The sequence below is a fragment of the Hordeum vulgare genome, chromosome 2H (genome assembly GCF_904849725.1).
Source record: "Hordeum vulgare subsp. vulgare chromosome 2H, MorexV3_pseudomolecules_assembly, whole genome shotgun sequence".
Lineage (NCBI taxonomy): Eukaryota > Viridiplantae > Streptophyta > Magnoliopsida > Poales > Poaceae > Hordeum > Hordeum vulgare.
The window spans coordinates 622,338,095-622,357,793 of NC_058519.1; the positions used below are offsets into that span (position 1 = coordinate 622,338,095).

The 19,699-nt window shown below is 44.1% G+C and overlaps 2 protein-coding genes across 2 annotated transcripts; one reads left to right on the forward strand and one right to left on the reverse strand.

Moving 5' to 3' along the window:
* Positions 1 to 8,830: 8,830 nt before the first annotated feature.
* Positions 8,831 to 12,099, reverse strand: LOC123427973 (tRNA (guanine(10)-N2)-methyltransferase homolog). Its single transcript, XM_045112120.1, has 6 exons — positions 11,762 to 12,099; positions 11,461 to 11,672; positions 11,012 to 11,329; positions 10,860 to 10,934; positions 10,611 to 10,685; positions 8,831 to 9,569 (listed from the first exon to the last, which is right to left on the reverse strand). The coding sequence occupies exons 1-6, from the start codon at positions 11,961 to 11,963 to the stop codon at positions 9,024 to 9,026; spliced, it is 1,428 nt and encodes a 475-aa protein (XP_044968055.1). The 5' UTR covers positions 11,964 to 12,099; the 3' UTR covers positions 8,831 to 9,023.
* Positions 12,100 to 14,380: 2,281 nt separating this feature from the next.
* On the forward strand, positions 14,381 to 16,119 carry LOC123430908 (cyanidin 3-O-rutinoside 5-O-glucosyltransferase-like). The gene has a single exon (XM_045114737.1). It carries the CDS (start codon positions 14,418 to 14,420, stop codon positions 15,900 to 15,902), a length of 1,485 nt encoding a protein of 494 aa, XP_044970672.1. The 5' UTR covers positions 14,381 to 14,417; the 3' UTR covers positions 15,903 to 16,119.
* The last annotated feature ends 3,580 nt before the right edge of the window (positions 16,120 to 19,699 follow it).

Genomic DNA, 19,699 nt, shown 5'->3' on the forward strand with positions numbered 1-19,699 from the left:
TGCAACGAATAAAAATCTACTCCCTCCGTTCCTAAATATAAGTCTTTTTAGAGCTTTTACTAGGCGACTACATACGGATGTATATAGACATACTTTAAAGTATAGATTCACTCATTTTGCTCGGTATGTAGTCTCTTAGTGAAATCTCTTAAAAGACTTATATTTAGGAACAGAGGGAGTATAATGGTATGCATGAAAATAGTTTTATTAACATGGTCAAGGGGCTACTTGTCTCACTTAGCAAAGTCTTCGAGAACTTCAAAAGCTTCTGGTCCAATACCTTCATCAACAATGTGATCTAACACCGCAAAATAACGGAACACACATAAGGACATAGCCATAACAGAAAAATAAAAAACACTCAAAAAAATGACAAACTATTTTTGTTAAATACTAGGTTAAAAACTAAAAATATTGTATTTGTTGGTTTTGGAGTTGGACTAATAGAAACATGGATTTGGATTTTAAACTGTGGATTTAAATGCCCAATAGGGATTTAATTGTGAACAATACACGAAAGGTTATCCAAATAAGGTGGAAGTTGCACCAATAAATAGGTGAGATTCTTACAAGATTTTAGAAATTTGAATCATATCATTTGAAAAAAATATTCTGGCGAGAGGAATTTTTGGAAAACTATTGAAATTAGAAAAAGAAAAGGGCATCACGTGGCAGGGCCAGGATAGACCCTAGTTGAGGCGGCCCGGAGCCAGACTAGCCCAGGCGAGCTAGGCGCGTGCACCGGCTGGGTTTTAAACCAGACAGGAGGGGGCCATGCGTTAGCGAGAGAGAGGGGGGAGGGGGAGAATGACAGGCAGTCCCCACCTGTCATCTTCAACCTCATGACAGAGGTGAGTCGACCTCACCGGCGATGATGTGGTCGGCGGCAGGAGAAATGGAGGGTGCCTGTGTGCTCAACATTGAACCGTCGTTCGAGTGGTGCGGTAGTTGATCGTCGGAGGGGTCGATTTTTTCGACGACGAGAGCTTGCGCCGGAGGAGATTTAGGAGGATCTCGAACCGCTTTCTCCGTGCCTCAACATGCACGTGGAAGAGTGGGCAAGGATCGGCGCTATAAGGGGAGTCCAGGGGAGAAGAAATGAGTGCTTGAGTGGCGCTGAACCACGAGATTGGCGGTGGCCCGAGGAGGCGGAGCTCGAGCTCGATCTCAAGCTTGGGCGGCTCTGAAGTTAATTTTGCGGCATAAGTGGTTGATTGGGGTTGAGAGAGAGTTAAGAGAGGGAAGAGAGGATCACACTAGTAGAAAACATGTCTTTCGTTTGACCCTTTAGTTCCGGTTTGGTTTTGAATGTGACCATTAGTCCTGGTTCGAGCGGCTGGAGGATAAATGACTTTGTCCCGGTTCGTTAAGGGCCTTTATGTTGGAAATATGCCCTGGAGGCAATAATAAATTAGTTATTATTATATTTCCTTGTTCATAGTAATCATTTATTATCCATGCTAGAATTGTATTGATTGGAAACTCAAATACATGTGTGGATACATAGACAATACACTGTCCCTAGTGAGCCTCTAGTTGACTAGTTCGTTGATCAAAGATGGTGAGAGTTTCCTGGCCATAGGCAAGTGTTGTCACTTGATAACGGGATCACATCATTGGGAGAATGATGTGATGGACAAAACCCAGACTATAAAGGATCGTGTCAATTTATTGCTACTGTTTTCTGCATGTCAATGTACCTGTTCGTGTGACCATGAGATCATGCAACTCCCGGACACCGAAGGAATACCTTGTGGGTTATCAAACGTCACAACGTAACTGTGTGACTATAAAGGTGCTCTATAGGTATCTCCAAAGGTGTCTGTTGGGTTGGGATGGATCAAGACTGGGATTTGTCACTCCGTGTGACGGAGAGGTATCTCGGGGCCCACTCGGTAATACAAACATCACAACAAGCCTTGCAAGCAATGTGACTAAGGAGTTAGTTACGGTATCTCGTATTACGGAACGAGTAAAGAGACTTGCCGGTAACGAGATTGAACTAGGTATAGAGATACTGACGATCGAATCTCGGGCAAATAACATACCGAAGGACAAAGGGAATAATATACAAGATTATATGAATCCTTGACATAGAGGTTCAACCGATAGAGATCTTCATAGAATATGTGGGAGTCAATATGGACATCCAGGTACCGCTATTGGTTATTGACCGGAGAGTGTCTCAGGTCATGTCTACATAGTTCTTGAATCCGCAGGGTCTACACACTTAAGGTTTGGTGACGTTTTAGTATAGTTGAGTTATATTTGTTGGTGAACGAAGGTTGTTTGGAGTCCCAGATGATATCACAGACGTCACTGATGACACACAAGTACAGGGGATCAATCGAGTCCTTTTGATAAGTAAGAGTGTCGAACCCAACGAGGAGAAGAAGGCTCTGATAAACGGTTTTCAGCAAGGTAATAACTGCAAGCACTGAAAGTTGCGGTAACAAGTGATGGTGTAGTGAGGTGAAACGTAACGAGCGAAAAGTAACAAGTAACAAGTAGTAGTAACGGTGCAGCAAAGTGGCCCAATCCCTTTTGTAGCAAGGGACAAGCCTGAGCAAAGTCTTATAAGAGGAAAAACGCTCCCGAGGACACACGGGAATTTCTGTCATGCTAGTTTCATCATGTTCATATGATTCGCGTTCGTTACTTTGATAGTTTGATATGTGGGTGGACCGGCGCTTGGGTACTGCACTTACTTGGACAAACATCCCACTTATGATTAACCCCTCTCGCAAGCATCCGCAACTATGAAAGAAGAATTAAGACAACGTCTAACCATAGCATTAAACTAGTGGATCCAAATCAGCCCCTTATGAAGCAACGCATAGACTGGGGTTTAAGCTTGTGTCACTCTAGCAACCCATCATCTACTTACTACTCCCCAATGCCTTCCTCTAGGCCCAAATATGGTGAAGTGTTATGTAGTCGACGTTCACATAACACCACTAGAGGAAAAACAACATACAACATATCAAAATACCGGACGAATACCAAATTCACATGAGTATTATTAGCATGACTTATCCCATGTCCTCAGGAACAAAAGTAACTACTCACAAAGCATAATCATAATCATGACCAGAGGTGTAATGAGTAGCATCAAGGATCTGAACATAAACTCTTCCACCAAGTAATCCAAATAGCATCAACTACAAAAAGTAATCAACACTACTAGCAACCTTACAAGTACCAATCGGAGTCGCAAGACGGAGATTGGTTACAATAGATGAACTAGGGTTTGGAGAGGAGATGGTGCTGATGAAGATGTTGATGGAGATGACTCTCCTCCGACGAGAGGAGTGTTGGTGATGACGAAGGCGACGATTTCCACCTCCGGGAGGGAAGTTTCCCCGGCAGGATCGTCCTGCCGGAGCCCTAGATTGGTTCTGCTCAAGTTCTGCTTCGTGACGGCGGTGAATCCATGAAAAAGCTCCACCTTGATTTTTTCTCGGATGAAACCCTTCATATAGCAAAAGAGGGGGGCCAGTGGGCCACCAGGGTGCCCACAAGCCCTGTTGCCGCGACCAGGGGGGTAGGCCGCGGCAACCAGGCTTGTGGGCCCCTGGCTGCTCCCCTCTGACACTTCTTTCGCCCAGTATTTTTTATATATTCCCAAAAAAATCCACGTTAATTTTCAGGGCATTTGGAGTTGCGCAGAATAGAGGACTCAGACTTGCTCCTTTTACAGTCCAGAATTCCAGCTACCGGTATTCTCCCTCTTCAAATAAACCTTGCAAAATAAGAGAGAAAAGGCATAAGTATGGTTCCACAAAGTATAATAATAGTCCATAAAGCGATAAATATCAACATAAAAGCATGATGCAAAATGGACGTATCAACTCCCCCAAGCTTAGACCTCGCTTGTCCTCAAGCGAAAACCAAGACCCAAAACATGTCCACATGTTTAGGGATGAAGGTGTCGACAAAACATAATACGGACATGAGGGCATCATGATCACACATAGAACATCAATACATCATAGAGATTCTTATGGGAAAGTAACAATTCCTTCACAAAGCAAAGTATGAAACAAAAACCTTACCGAGAAGTAGCCAACAACAGTCCATAGTCATTGAAGCTATTGGAATTTATCATATTATCAGAAAGAGTCAAATAAGAGCTTGTAAGGCAAATCCACATACTCAATCATCTCTTTTGTTTTCCACAATTGTTACAACTCACGTGGTACTCATGGTATCAAAGTTTCAGTCGGACACAGAGAAAGATAGGGGCTTATAACTTTGCCTCCCAACCATTTACCTCAAGGGTAAAGTCAACAATAATAAAACATAAGTACTCATCTCCAAGATGATATATGAATATAGATCTTTCCCTAGCATATGACGTTCACCAAGATAAAGACGAAATAAGGAATTGGTGAAGATCACCGTGACTCTTACAAGGGCAAAAAGTAAAGGTACAAGATAGGCCCTTCGCAGAGGGAAGCAGAGGTTGTCATGCGCTTTTAAGGTTTGTATGCGTGTCCTCTTAGTGCGGAGGAACGCCACTATATATTGCCTCCTGTGATAAAGAACTTTATTATGCAATCTGTCGCTTTTATGTCTTCATCATCACAGGTTCGTACAAAGCTTATTTTCCACACACTAATAGATCATACATATTAGAGAGAAATTTTTATTGCTTGCACCGATGACAACTTACTTGAGGGATCTTATTCAATCCATAGGTAGGTATGGTGGATACTCATGGCAAAACTGGATTGAAGGTTTATGGATGCACAAATAGTATCTCTACTTGGTACGGGAGTTTTGGCTAATATGAGGTGGAAGAAATCGTCACATGCTAAGGGATCTCTAATCATATAACATTGTTTGGAACCAAGCAAACACAATTCATTGTGTTGTCTTCCTTGTCCAACATCTACTTCTAAGCATGTAATAGTTTGGTGAGTGCTCACAATTGTTTTTGAGCTAAATGACCCTGAAATTGTAAAACGCTGCAAATCAACTCGAAAAAGGCTGAAACTTGGCATGGTATCATCATTTAACCCACATGACATGTGCTAAAAAGTTTGAAGAGTTACTCCAAAAATAGGATGCACTTTGTGTACAAAACTGGATTATCTTTTTCGAAGTATGAGGGTTCTCGACGAATACTCATCTCTTACAAATCCATTTCATTTTTTTAATCTTATTTCAACTCCAGACTTTTTGTGCATTCATTATGCACCATTCTAAGCAATTTAATATAACTAACTTTAGTTTCTTTTGTTTGACAATAATTTTGTTTTTATAATTAGTTAATATTACTTTATTGCTACGTTAGTTGTTTATAATTTTATTTTAGAAAAGGGTGTCATATTTAGATTCCTCACATTTTTATGATAATAATTGATATATTATTTGTTGAATTTAGATTTATAGATTTAAAGATATTAATTATGCCATAATAAATGGCAGAAAATGAATAAAATAATATTATTACTTATTTGATTTTCATTGAAATTCAATATTATTATTATTACCTATTTAATTTTGAACAATTTAGTTTTTTATGCTTTTTAAGAAATATTTGAGTTCTTTTGAAAAAAAATCCTTTTTGAAGTTTTGAAGTTTTTAAATTAATTATTGTTGTTTATTAAAAATTGTTGTTTATTTTAATAATTGTTTGGAATTCAAAAAATTAAATCATGTGACATCAAGACATAAGGGTTAATAGGATTGATAGCTTACTATTGTCAAGAAACAACAAGTGGAGACTTGAAAACTAGTGCAGATAGAACCAGAAAGTTAAGCGTGCTTGGGTTGGATTAGTGACATGATGGGTGGTTAAACGATTTGAAATGAGTGATCCGCGCTGGAGAAGTGAGTAGGGGTGATTAGAGATTAAACTGCCAAATAATTCAACGTTCGAAAATAAAAAAAAATAAAAAATGAATTTATATTTATTTATTTTTTCAAAAAAAAATAATTTAAAAAAAATTGAAAAAAATACTTTTAGTCCGTGTTGGTAACACCAGCCGGGACTAAAGGTCCTCGAGCCCCAGCAGCCACGTGGAGGGCCTTTAGTACCGGTTCGTGGCAAACCGGGACTAAAGGGGGGGGGGGTCTTTAGCCCCAAGTTAATAGTCCCGGTTGGAGAACGCCCTTACCAACCGAAACTATAGCCCCATTTTCTACTAGTGTCACGGGGGTGGCTTATATAGCCGAGCGTCGCTGCGTGGTGGGCGGAGCTCACGACCGCAGCGTGGGGCACCATTGGAAGACACGAAAGGGCTATGACTCGTGTCGGGGCCATTTGTGGGGATGCTCCACGACCAGGGGGCGTTGAGAGCGAGAGAGTGAGGGGCGAGGCCCTAGCGCCCTTGAGTGTGAGGTTGGTCGTTAGCCGAGTCGTGCGACGCTCGGGCATGCGTGGTTAGGGCAAGGGAGGGAGAGAAAGGAGGGGCCGACAACTTAGCGTGACACAGACACCGAGGGGGTCTTGTAGGGGAGAGGGAGGGGGTCGAGGTTGTCGGTGCCTCGGGCAGGACGCGACTACATTGTCGTGGTGCATTGTAGCATGCTCCAAAGCACCCAAACAGTCGGCATGCCCATGCCCCACGCGCTCTTGATGCGTCCACCCTTGTCCACTCGATGTTCGGTGTTCTAGAGATGCCTTTTACGGGCTTAGGAGGTAAGGAGCGGTAGAAGTAAACAGGAGGGGGAGAGGAAAGTTGCTGCCAGGGTGAAAACAGAGAGGGAATTGAGGTTCTTACCCCCCCCCCCTTCAATCATTGAGCACTGGCCTGAAATTTTTACTGCAGGTAGTGGAGGTTTAGGAGGGACAGTGGTAAAAATCTTAGTTCAAGGAAAATTCACCTAGTGCTCCAATGATTGGTTACAAAATTATAACATAAGGTGTTTGATCAATAATTGGGCTAGTTAAATGATTCTCCTAGCCACGAGATTTGACAGAAGTGAAGGTTAGGGTCAAATGAACTTGCGCACCAATTTTCAGCTCATTAGGAGAAAGTGGCCAATGCAATGATTGTAAACCCTAGAAATGGGCACAAGTGGATTTGATTAGATCTTGCTAAGTTGCCATGTTCTACTTAATGCACTACTTGGTGTAGATGCATTATTACAAGATTTGAACATGTCCACAAAGTTTGAGCTCAAGTGGTGACACTTGGTAATGTAAAGTTGTTCAAAGTTGAATCTGAACAAAGAGTATTTTGGGGGATCTTTGCGAACCAAAAATAATTTGAATTGGGATGAAACTTGACAAGATCATCACTTGAAAAATACTAGACTTGTTAGAATTTTCTTGGATTTATTTGATAATATTTCTTATACAAATATTTCAAATACTTAAAATATCCAGGAAGAAATTTGGAGGGTTTCGTCCAATATTTTGAACATGATAATGTGTTGAAACTCATATATATGGAAAATATATGTCCACTGAATTTCCCTAATTTTTCTCAATTATTTTTGAAACATAAAAATATATTTTCCCTATAAAAGACGATTTCTGACCTCAAAAAAGGCATTCAAATAAAATACAGAAGTTCTTCTAAAATAACATTTCGTCGTTCTGGGAAGTCTTATAGATAATACATTCCAAATAAAATCTTTGAGGCAAAACATTTACCCTAATTTGAGGACTTGTACTTCAAGTCTCAACTCAGTTTTTTTTTGATCTAAATTTGTTAAATGCTTTTTGGCCAAAATAATATTATATAAAATAGTTTAATATCATATACTCATGGCATGATCATTGATCAAGGATTTTTTATAAAGGAGATGAGTTTTGAGAATAGGAGGATTTTTATGAGTTAGAGCACATACAAGCAAGTAAGCAAATATCAATCAACTCATGCATCACATGCACACACACACACACAAATTGTTGGTCCAAATTTATAAGCATTATTAACATAGTGATGTGATACAAAACACAGACTGTGTGTGACACCCACAAATCAGTGACCGCCTCCAACCCCGCTCCACGCGAAAGCTGTCGCGCTCGCCCTTCTCGTGCTCGCGTGGCCGCAGCCCCGCCACCGCCTGCCAGCTCTGCTCCCGCGCCGCTGCAGCCCCGCCATTTGCGCCGCCGCTCACCGGCTCTTCTCCCGCGCCGCCGTAGCAAGGAGAAGGACCCGTCCAGGTAGAAGGACTCATGCTCGAAGGCACCGAGCAGGACGCCCGTCGTGTGCGCCTGTAGCGCGTGTTTGATGACCTGTGGTGGTGCTTCTTGAAGGGGTGAAGGTCTAGCGTTGGAATTGCCCTATGTCCGGCTAGTCTGGATCGGTTGAGGAGGTAGTCACGTCGTCCGACTGGCTCTTCGCTGGTCCCAGGAGGAAACCCAAGCTCCACCTGGCTCTCCGCTTGAATCCATTGCCGGCAGCTCATATCGGTCGGAGGTGCAGACGTGCCCCAAAAGAACGGACAAGTCTCCCCACTTGAATTGAATTTTGCAGATTGGGATGGTTTTCCCCAATGTTTCAGGGAGGAGGGGTCGATTTTTTTTGGCTTGCCCGAGTAATTTTTTGGGGATATGTTAAGAGTGCATGAACTTAAAAAATAGCGTGCTTTTGGTAGTGAAGGTTTTTACCTTTTTGTTTTGAACACAAAATAAAGAGTAGCGCAACATCTACAAAGGCTTACTTAAAGATTTTACATATAAACTGATGTGTAGGATTATGATTGGTAATTGAGGGACGAAGGGCCCACCCCACTGAAAATCAGGGGGAAGAAGAATTAGTTTGGAAGGTTAAGTAAATCTTTGTAAGTCTAGCATTATTGCAGAATAAACACAGACACTCTTAAGACTGGAAAAAATGGCAGCCAAACACACAATACCCAGGAAAAATTAGTAAAAAACCTACAGTGAATCAAAATGAGTTAGCCTGGCATGACATCAAGTTGAGAGTTCAGCATACAATTACTTGCACTAATTGGCGCTAGCTTGTAAAGCTAGAACAAGCCATACAAGAACCATCACTGAGAGATACAAACAACAGAAGATCAACAAAATTGTCATTGACCCCAGAGTGTTTTCATCACTACACGTACTTGCCTCTGTACTTGGGCTTGGAACCTCTATCAGATTCAGACTTCTTATCATGCTCCGCCGGGCTGAACACAGCAGAGTGCAGGTTGCCCTCCTCCATCCATTTCTGGTGATTCTCCCTGAACTCCTGGTGCCGTTCCTCGCCCATCCTCTCCACCTCCTCCGTGTAGGGCCCCACCTTCACCATGGTCAGCAGAACCCGGCTGTACCGCAGGCTTAGGATCTGCTCGCAGGAGGAGACCAACTTGAAGCAGGGGTGCTCCGGGAATTTCGCCGCACCAGCAGCATCGTCCTCTCGCAGCATTGGATAGAAGAAGACGAGCCTGCCGCCAACCACCAGCATTCTCGCAGCAAGGTGGAGCAGGTCATGAACACATTCGGCGAGACTATATGGCGCAGTTGATGGAATGTGGTTCTCTCTCTTCTCGTCCGGAACTGTGTATGGAGGGATGATGCCTTTTAGGAGCTTCCGGCCGCCAGACTTGCGCCCACCAGCTCGGACACCATAGGGGGGATCGCAAATAATTGCATCAAAAATCTGGTCGACAAAAGCAGCACTAGTTTATCATTTCTTGTGACTAAGATGGTAGAATTAGACAGTACCCAAGAAGTAGCATGCAGCTTATACAGAAGATAACCTCATAATAATAGCATCTAAAGAAAGATGCCATGTTCAGTTGTAGACCACAATCACAAAATAATGTTAAAATAGTACAATTATTCTATCGCATAATAGTCTAAAGATTTTTTTCACATAGTAATTCAGTTGATAGATCTCCCAGTGGTTTATACAGTGTGCTCCAGGTACTGCTTTTAAGGAGTATTAAGCAAATAATAACCATCAATTATTTTCTCATGGAACTAAAACTCAACCATTTTATGCTGATTTTGTTTCAAATTAAGATGGATATATACCATCCACATGAAGGTCATATAAACATTCAACTATGTGACTGAGTATCATATAAGCACAATTGAAATCACAATCACAAGTTAACATAATACAGTTGTTCTATCTCATAATAATCTAAAGATTTTTTCACATAGTAATTCAGTTGATATATAATGCAGTAGTTTATACAGTATGCGCCAGTACTACTTTTAAGCATAGTTACAAAAATCGCTAGGCAATTGTGCATTTTGCCACTGCCTTGCGCTTTTCTAACCAAGGCGGACGCTTATGCGCAATTATGCACAGATTAAGCGCTAGGCGTTTCGCTATCACCTAGAGCCTAGGAGTGACTTTTTTAACTCTGCTTTTAAGGAGTATTAATAAAACAATAACCATCAATTAATTTTCTCATGGAACTAAAAAACAAACATTTCCTGGTGAATTTGTTACAAATTAAGATTGATATACCATCCATATGAAGGTCATATAAGCATTCAACTACGTGAGTATAATGTCATGTGTGTCCATGCAAGACTTCAAGCACAACTACAAACATTCGGCAGCATGCATTTGTGCAAAAGGGACGTAGTTGCTGATGCTTTTCTTCATTTCTCACCAGTCACTAATGAACAATTCCAAAACGCACTGAAACATAGCACAAACAACACAAAATGTAGGATAGTGTACCTCCTTCAATCCTGGACGCCAAGGTGGCAGGTTGTTATCTGCTCGCAGCACACACAAAGGCTCTGGCAACTTGTACTGAATAATATAATATGGTCAATACATTAGATGAATTATTATAGGTATCCACCAACTCACAAACTAAATAAGATGTACTACTTCAAGATCTAATAATGATGATTCAGACAAGTCTCATGGCAGGCATGCAAGAAGCTTCCCTGAACTGAAATTTGGTCAAGTCCGCCTAATTACCTGCTCAAAGTTGCTCCAAATGTTGCAATCAGGACCACGCCCATCCCGCACGACCCTTATATCAATATCTGCACCCTGAAAGAACTTTATAAGCGAGACATTGACTAGCAAAAGAGTACAGCTATGTATTTATTTCTGCAATAAGCACAAACCATAGTCATGGCTCCAAAATGCGCGGCAGCAACTAAAATACTCCCAGTGCCAACAAAAGGGTCATACACAAGTTTCCCAGACCGTGCTAGCCCTTGGTTGGCCATGAGAAACGCCATTTCACAATCCATTGCAGTCGGGCCAATGTACTTCCTGCTCTTCAACTGATACGTCGGCAATAGATGCCTATCTGCTGCTCCAACCTCCCGGCCAAAGAACACCATCTTCTGGACAACTGGTGGGAGGCCATTTTGAGACCCATAATCATCTGTCTCCAAGACAAAGAACTTGATGTCGGGCTTCTTCAAATTAACACGGCCCTATAACAAGAGAAACAACACCCATCATAAGAGAAGGTACAATTGGCATCCACAAATGCCTACCTCTGGAATTAATAGTTAATAGTAGTAGTAGTACAACTACAAGGCGGTGGAAGAGTTGTGGCAGTAACCTCGAATGGAATGTAAGTGAAGCCCTTTATGATCTCATTCTGTTCTTCGAAGCTGATCACCTTGCCGAAGCTGTCGACGACAATCTTGAAGGAGCTTTCCGGCGTCAGGTACGGCAGCTTCCTTTCGTCGGGGTACTCCCGTATCGCCTTCTCCAGTTCGTCGTAGGTGGCGCCATGTCCCCACAGTTCATAGATCCCCTTCACGAGCAGGCCTGCCACACGCGTGCGGCGTCCGGGATAAGCGCGAGATGCAGGCATGGTACTGGAAATCGGTAAAGGATGGCGAGGGGAGCTCGCTTACTGCGGTTGGCGATCTGCGCGGCGAGACGCTCGTCGCCGGGGAGGCGGACGAGGTGGAAGGGGGAGTCCTCGTGGTGGTTCTCGGGCATACGCCACTCGACGGCGTCCCCGGCGCCGGGGCCACCGAAGAGCTCGGCGAGCGATTGCACCTCCGGCCGCCGGTAGTCCAGGAGCCGATGGTAGAACACGCAAAGGTACCACATCTCTCCGCCTCTTCTATCTGAGTACCTCCGGCAGGTGGACGACGGCGGAGGGAGTGGCTTCTCCGGCGGCGGCGGGTGGAGGGAATCGAAGCTGGGAGCGTCTAGGTATTGGCCGTGGCGAGCTCGCTCGCACGCTCGCCTATACGGGCTCATTCATGGCCCGGCCCGTTATACTGTGTGCACCGTAGTTTACTGCCATGTAGCGTTGATACTGGTTTCCGACTGATCAAATACTCATAAGTTTACAAAAACACTCGTACACTTTTGTTAATAAACTTACAAGTTTGAAAAAGTTTTCTGACAGTTAAAAAATGTACGTACCAACCAAACCAAATTTTCACCATATTAAAAATGCTCATGACGTTAAAAAAATGGTCATCATGTGTTTTCAAAATGAGAATTATTTGTTAAAAGTTGTTCATCGTGTATTTCAAATAAGTTCTCCATGTATTTTAAAAGATTTACAAGTGTATTTTGAAAATGTTCGATGTGTATTTTAAAAATGTTCAATGTGTGCTTTCAAACTTTTAATTGTGTATGTAAATAATATTCACCATGTATTTAAATAATTCTGAACAATTTTTTCACAAATGTTCAACATCTATTCGAAACATGTGCAGCATGTATTAAAAATATTCCATGTGCTGTCAAGTATCTATGTATATTTTAATAATAGAATAAATAATAAAAAGTACAGAAAATTAAGAAGAAGAATTGAAATGAAAATGTTCACGTTTAAATTTGCAAACCAAACATAAATTAGACCAGCAAAAACATTGCAAAAGCCTGTAACAGGAGAGAATTGATATTCACTATATGAAGGATGTATCTATATTCAGTATATCACATTTTGGACTTATACTGAGCCTGTTTCCTTATTCGTTCCCTAACTAAAATTCCTGGTAATGAGAGGGGGGAGGGGAGCGGGGCTGGAGCACCACACCATACCTAAAAGCACGAAACTCTTGTTAGTGTAAAAGAAAAAGAACATATACACATATTACAATTTCTGTACATAAAAAATGGCATGAGACAGGAGAAGAAAACTAACCCAATCTGTAACCCACTGATCTGTATTCTGTACCATAATAGTACAGCTTAGCAGGAAAATTAATAAATTTTCTGCATTTTCTATTAAAATCAATGACACAATCGTATTTATGTTCATACCAATGTACTTGTCCGTTATATATCTTCCTTGAATCTCTTTCTGAAGGTCTAAGGCCTAGCTATTCGACATTTTGGAAACAGATTTCCCTTCTTGTACATTTACCATAATAATTATACCAACATATTAATGTAAAATCCCTGTTGCTATCTTACATGATTTCTTCAGAGCATCTTAAAAATTACAACATGCTACCAAGTCTTGCTACAGACCGACTGGTCTTTTCTTAAGTTGCATCGATATGTACCGGGCACCATGTTATATCCTGCAAACAAATATGAAATAAGAAAAAATCAAAGAAAGGATAGTCGTAAAAATAAGATAATCATAAGATAGATACCACATCGAACAAGTGTCATGCTACAGCAATGGTGAATCTTTTAATATATAGTTGCTTAGTTTACATAGCAGACACTTTCTGAATATAGTGTAAATAACTTAAACGGATAGATAAAACTTTGCCAAATTTTTATTACTTAATTGATGAAGGTATGAAATTCAGAGCAGTAGAATTCAAACCAAAGCCCTTCACGTAACTGTCTCTCAATTCCAAAACGTGTGTGTGCATACAAAGGAGCAACTAACTGACTGCAGAAGCAAAGAGGTAGCAAGATAAGGACCAGTTTTTTATAGCTTTTTAAGGCTTTTAGAATAAGCTGCCCCATAGCCAGCTTGTTCTAAAAGCCCAATCAAATACATTTTTTTAAAAGTCTACTAATTTTTGATTAGTAGGCTTTTAAAAAAAAATTGATTGGGCTTATAGAATAAGCTGGGTAGGGGCAACTTATTCTAGAAGCTATTGACCTTCAGACGAAAGATGTCTCACTCCTTCTAATTTACCTTAAAGGTGTCGCACAGGAGCTATTGACCTTTTGTTTGCGTGGGCTGCCTCCGAGGGAAAACATGATGAAAAAAACCGGTGGACAAAGGTGTGGGCGGTGGAAGATGAAATTAAACCGATTGAATAAAAATCTGGATGTCATTCTATCAAGTAAGCAATTAGGAGTAGAGATATCCCTTCATTTCAAAAAATAAATAGGGGCATAAAACTCCTTGATTTCGAAAAAAAAAACTGTACGGCTGACTGCCAAATGGAACAGCATACCGTCAGTGCCGATGTCACCTGTCGCTACCCATGTGGTTGCAAGCTGGTGGTCTTCGCCATTCGGGGGCTTCGAGGCCGTCACATGGCTAGAGGTACAGTGCCACTGATATATATAGGATAGGGTGCATCGGAGATTCCACATTACAAGCAAATACTTCCTTCATTTCTCCTCTTTGTATCCATGGCCAAGGACGCACAAGACCAGCGACACAGCCGCAACGGCGGCGTGCACACCGGCCACCACTTCCTCATCGTGGCCTACGGCATCCAGAGCCACCTCAACCCGTGCCGCGTCCTCGCGCACCGCCTCGCGCGGCTCCACGACGGCTCCGGGCCCGTCCTCGCCACCGTCTCCCTCCCGGTGTCCGCTCACCGCCGCATGTTCCCTTCGTCCCGAGCCGTCGACAACGATGAGGATACCGCCACCGACGGCGTCGTCTCTTACGCTCCATACTCCGACGGCCTCGACGACGGCTCCATGGCCAGGGACGGCGAGGCGAGGGCGCGCAGCCGCCACGCCACCTTTGAGAGCCTGTCCGCCGTCGTCGCCACCCTCGCCGCACGTGGCCGGCCCGTCACGTGTGTCGTTTGCAGCATGGTTCTCCCCGCAGCGCTGGACGTCGCGCGTGAGCACGCCATCCCGCTGGCCGTGTTCTGGCTCCAGCCGGCCACCGTGCTCGCCGCGTACTACCACTACTTCCACGGCCACGGCGACCTCGTCGCGTCCCGCGCCGCCGACCCCGCGTACGAGGTGTCCCTGCCCGGGCTGCACCGCCCGCTCCGGATCCGCGACTTCCCGTCCTTCCTCGTCGACACCACGGGCAGCATGCTGGCCAAGATCTTCAACGAAGCGGCCCGAGAGCTGTTCGAGCACTTGGGCGATCATGGCCGCACAAAGACGAAGGTTCTTGTGAACACTCTCGACGAGCTGGAGCCGGCAGCGCTGGCAGCCATGAAGGAGCACCTCGATGTGTTCGCCGTCGGGCCGGTGATAGGGTCCTCCTCCTCGGCCGAGGCGCGCATCCACCTGTTCAACCACGCCGGCGCCGACGAGAAGAGGTACATGGAGTGGCTCGGCGCGCAGGCGGCAAGGTCGGTGGTGTACGTTTCGTTCGGGAGCGTATGGACGTACAGCGAGAAGCAGATGGAGGAGATTGCCGACGGGCTGCGGCGGTGCGGGCGGCCGTACCTGCTCGTCCTGCGCAACGACGGGCGGCAGGAGGACGTGAGCCGGAGCCTGGACGACGCCGTGCTACAGGGGCAGGGCATGGTGGTGGAGTGGTGCGACCAACCAAAGGTCCTGTCGCACCCGTCCGTGGGATGCTTTGTCACGCACTGCGGCTGGAACTCGGCGCTGGAGGCCATGGCGCTCGCCGTGCCCGTCGTCGCCGTGCCAGGCTTGTTCGACCAGCCGACGAACGCGTTCTTGATAGAGGAAGAGTGGGCTGCCGGCGTCAGAGGGGAGCGCAACAGCGAGGGCGTCTTCACCGGGGAGGAGCTCGCGAGGTGCGTCGAGCTGCTCATGGGTTATGGCCCGACGGCCATTGAGGTCAGGGAAAGAGTAGAGGCTCTGAAAGGGGTGGCGCAAGAGGTGGTGGCTTTGGGCGGGCCGGCGGAGCGGATCCTCCGAAGCTTCGTCCAGGAGGTCGGTTCAAACGCCGGATGAAGTTTGCACGAATGTACACCACCAAACATGTCCAAGTCGATTAAGTACGTACGGGACACCCTATACATCAGGTGTTCTTAGAAAACTTTTGTTTTTCAGATCAAGGCTGACACATACATTAAGGACTTGATAGTGTCCATACGTGTGGGCCTTAAGGAAGTCTTGTCATACATTTTGGATGATGTGTACGAAGAACATGCGTGGGTAAAACAGTTAACGCCCACACGTCCGGCCTCCTGCCTCGCGGCCCGCACGTTCGGCCTGCCACATCGCGGTTCCACGTGCCCCCGCGTGACAGTTGTCATGGTTGCTGAACAGTGGTAACTGTTTGTTTAATTACAGTTGTCATGTCAGAACAGCTACATTTGTCATGGTTATTCAACTGGAGTCGTTATATCTGAACAACTGCATTGCCATGTAACACTAGAAATACATGACAACTGACAGACATGTGGACACAGGACGGCAGTTCCATCCAGTTGCCATGTAATAATGAAAAATGGCAACTGACAAGTGTGTGGACGCGTGACGGTAGTTCCATTCAGTTGTCATGTGACACTGGAAAGACGTGGCAACTAACAGGCTGGCGGGGCGTGTGGGCGCGACGCCAATTCCACCATACGTCGGGTTGGAGCCGCGAGGTCTGCGTGCGTGAAACAGGCGTATAAACGCCCAGACATCAGCCCCTTCTTACGTGACATAAAAAATTCGTCAAAAATTGCCTAGATTTATGCAAATACGCATGGGCGACGATCCACGTGTATGGACGACTTACAAAATGCTCATACGTATGGGCGTTATTTTTTCCTACATTAATACTTACTCCCTTCGTTATTAAATATATTTTTTTTGAAAATTTACACTATAAACTACACGCATATCAAAATAAATAAATATATACTTTAAAATATATATCTACATACAGTCGTAAGTAGTTTGTAATGGAATATATAAAAAAATTATATTTATAAATGGAGGAAATACAAAATTCAACCTTATACCTATATATGAGTCGCTTTAAAATTATTTTATGTCGGTCAATTCTTTTGACCGTTGATTCCTGCTTTGCGATTAGTGTTTTCCCTTTATTTCTTTTAGACTGTTTTCAAAAATGGGTTTGGGCTATTTCTATTCGGCCGGCCACATATTAGCCCATTAACTCGCGCGAAACCCCTCTCCTCTGTCTCTTTTGTGTTCATTTTTGTTTTCTGTTTTATGTGTTTCTCATTTTGTAGTTTGTTTTTCTATAAGTTTGTTTTTCTTTTTATACATACAAATGCTATGTAACATGTGCGAAAAGTACACTATTACTTCCTCCGAATATTGCTTTTGGCTCCCGAGCTCACTGGAGGCTTTTAAATTCAAACTTTAAATTCAGTGAAAATTTGTATTTTAATGTGTCAAAAAATTCTGAAAAAAATACATAGATAAATGAAGGTATAATACACAAGTGTGTAAATTTTCAGAACAAAATACGTTGATACGAGGGCTGTGCAAAAAAGACAAATCTGGGGCTGTTTAACACATGTTACTATTCATCATTTCAAACCGTAACTTTGTCTTTTTTGTAAGATCACGTTTTAAAGTATTTTGACCTGAAATTTTACACACATGTCGGTTACATCCTTACATATATGCATATTTTTTTCAGAATTTTTTGAACCATAAAAATTTGAATTTGATTTTTTCAAAAATAAAGGCCTTCATGGAGCTCGGCCTCCAAAACGCCATTCTCTACTTCCTCCTCCATTTCTATTTTTTTTAAAGATTCTACTAGAGACTACATGCAGAACAAAATGAATGAATATATACTAAAAAGTATGTTTATATACATAATCTTTAAAAAACTTATATTTAGTATTTTAGTAACGGAGGGGGTATATGATTGTTTTTGCATACTACAAAAAATATGCAATCATAGGGCTAAGTTGTGTGCAAGTTTTTTATTTAGATTATGTTGTTTTTCAAAGAGTAAAACCAATTGCACCAACCAATTACAAAAAAAATGCAATTATAGGGCTAAGTTGTGTACATTATTTTTTCGCTGCGTTTGGACTTCGTTTGGTATTATTTCCCGCGATGTAAAAAACATGCAGAAAACAACAACTGATACTAGGCACTATGTCAATAGGTTAGTACCAAAAAATAATATAAAATAACTATAAAATAATTGTAAAACATCCAAAACTGATAATATAACAGCATGAAACAATCAAAAATTATAGATACGTTGGAGACGTATCACTCCAACGTATCACGCTTTACGAGGAACCAGCGGGTGGTCGACGAGGGGAAGAGCCAACACCAGGGGCTTCAAGGCTGCGCCTTGACTCGCCCTTGCGACACCGCTCCGGCCAGGAAGGATTGTCGAACGGCGCCACGACCTGGCCACCGCCTCGAGATCCGCCCGGCCAGCCACACCCCAGGTCCATGGCCGTTATCCCCTACCGCCTCAACTTGCAGGAGCCCCGACTTGCCGAAGGAAGGAGGAAGCGGGAGGGATTGGGGACTCACGAAGGGGTCGTGGGAGGAAGAAAACCCGACGAGCTCCGCGGCTACGACCTCCGTTAGCCGGTCACCGAAGCGGCGCACAGCCGGTCGCCGACCAGCTGCCACCGCAGCCTCCGCCCAGTTAGCCAACCTCGGGCCAAGCGGGTCGGCGCGCGCTGCCAGTGGTCATCCTTGTTGCGCTATCCCACCACGTGCACTGTTGTGTAACCAAAACCGGTGTCAAGGATCCCGTCATCCTGAAGATGATCGCTTGCAGAGAAGCTCTGACTCTGGCAGAAGACTTGCACGTGCAGCACCTATTGGTCTCATCTAACTCCAAGCAAACAATATTAGACATTGCAGCCTCGGGCCATAGTCAATGAGATCAAGTTTACATCGAGTTTTTTTTTATTGTAACTTCATTTTTGAAGGTCGTGCTGCCAACACGGACGCACATAGGTTAGCCAAACACTCTCTTTCTCTTGGTCCGGGGCGCCACTTTTGGTTGAGCCAACCCCACAATCAGTCTTGTATCCCACAGTTTGTGGTCTATGATTAAGCTTTGCTTTATCCAAAAAAAGGGAAAACCTTCACGCCAGCGCGCTGGCGCACGTGCGATCCGCGCGATCTAATGGCCGCGTTTTGCTACAATCGTGCGTCCAAATTTTTGTTCCGTGCTGCAACCGCGGCACTAGCAGGGCTGCAAACGGCGATCGGTGGAAGTTGCGTGGTCACCATAATTACCATCGAGTTTTACTACAACCGCGTTCAAATTTGCTACAACCGACGTTCAAATTTATTATAATTGTTCACTAAAAAGCTGCATCCACCTTTCGTTGTAACCGAGTTCAACTCCGAGAGCCAGGGTTAATTATCCGCGAAACCTGTTTTTAGCGCGTCTAAATATTAAGAGTGCGTCTAATTCGAGAGCCAGGGTTAATTATCCCCAAAACCTCGCGGCTGGTGAGTGAGGCGAGGCGAAGGACATCAGATCAACTGTCCAATGGCCGGCGAGGAGGGTTCCCGCATCACCAGACGCATGCCCACGGGCGAGAGGGTGGCCAAGCATGCGGTGGCCGCCGGCTGAAGCGATGCCAACATGCTTGGATGGACAAGTGCGCGCTGAAGCCGTGCGCCACCAAAAGGAAGGCGACGACAGACGATGAGAAGCTGCGCACCACCAAAAGGAAAGCGCCGGCGATTGGTTCTTGTCCCACGGTGCAGCAGGCTGGTTGGGTGAAATCTGGTCCAGGGAAGAAAATGACGCGCCTGCCGCAGGCGGACGTCGCTCGGATCCTTGGCCGTGT

Coding starts and splice junctions, on each gene's coding strand:
- LOC123427973 (XM_045112120.1), bottom strand. CDS start 11,963: ATGTGGTACCTTTGCGTGTTCTACCATCGGCTCCTGGACTACCGGCGG. Junction 11,330..11,460: donor TCACTTACATTCCATTCGAG/GTTACTGCCACA, acceptor CTCTTGTTATAG/GGCCGTGTTAATTTGAAGAA. Junction 10,935..11,011: donor ATTTTGGAGCCATGACTATG/GTTTGTGCTTAT, acceptor AAGTTCTTTCAG/GGTGCAGATATTGATATAAG.
- LOC123430908 (XM_045114737.1), top strand. CDS start 14,418: ATGGCCAAGGACGCACAAGACCAGCGACACAGCCGCAACGGCGGCGTG.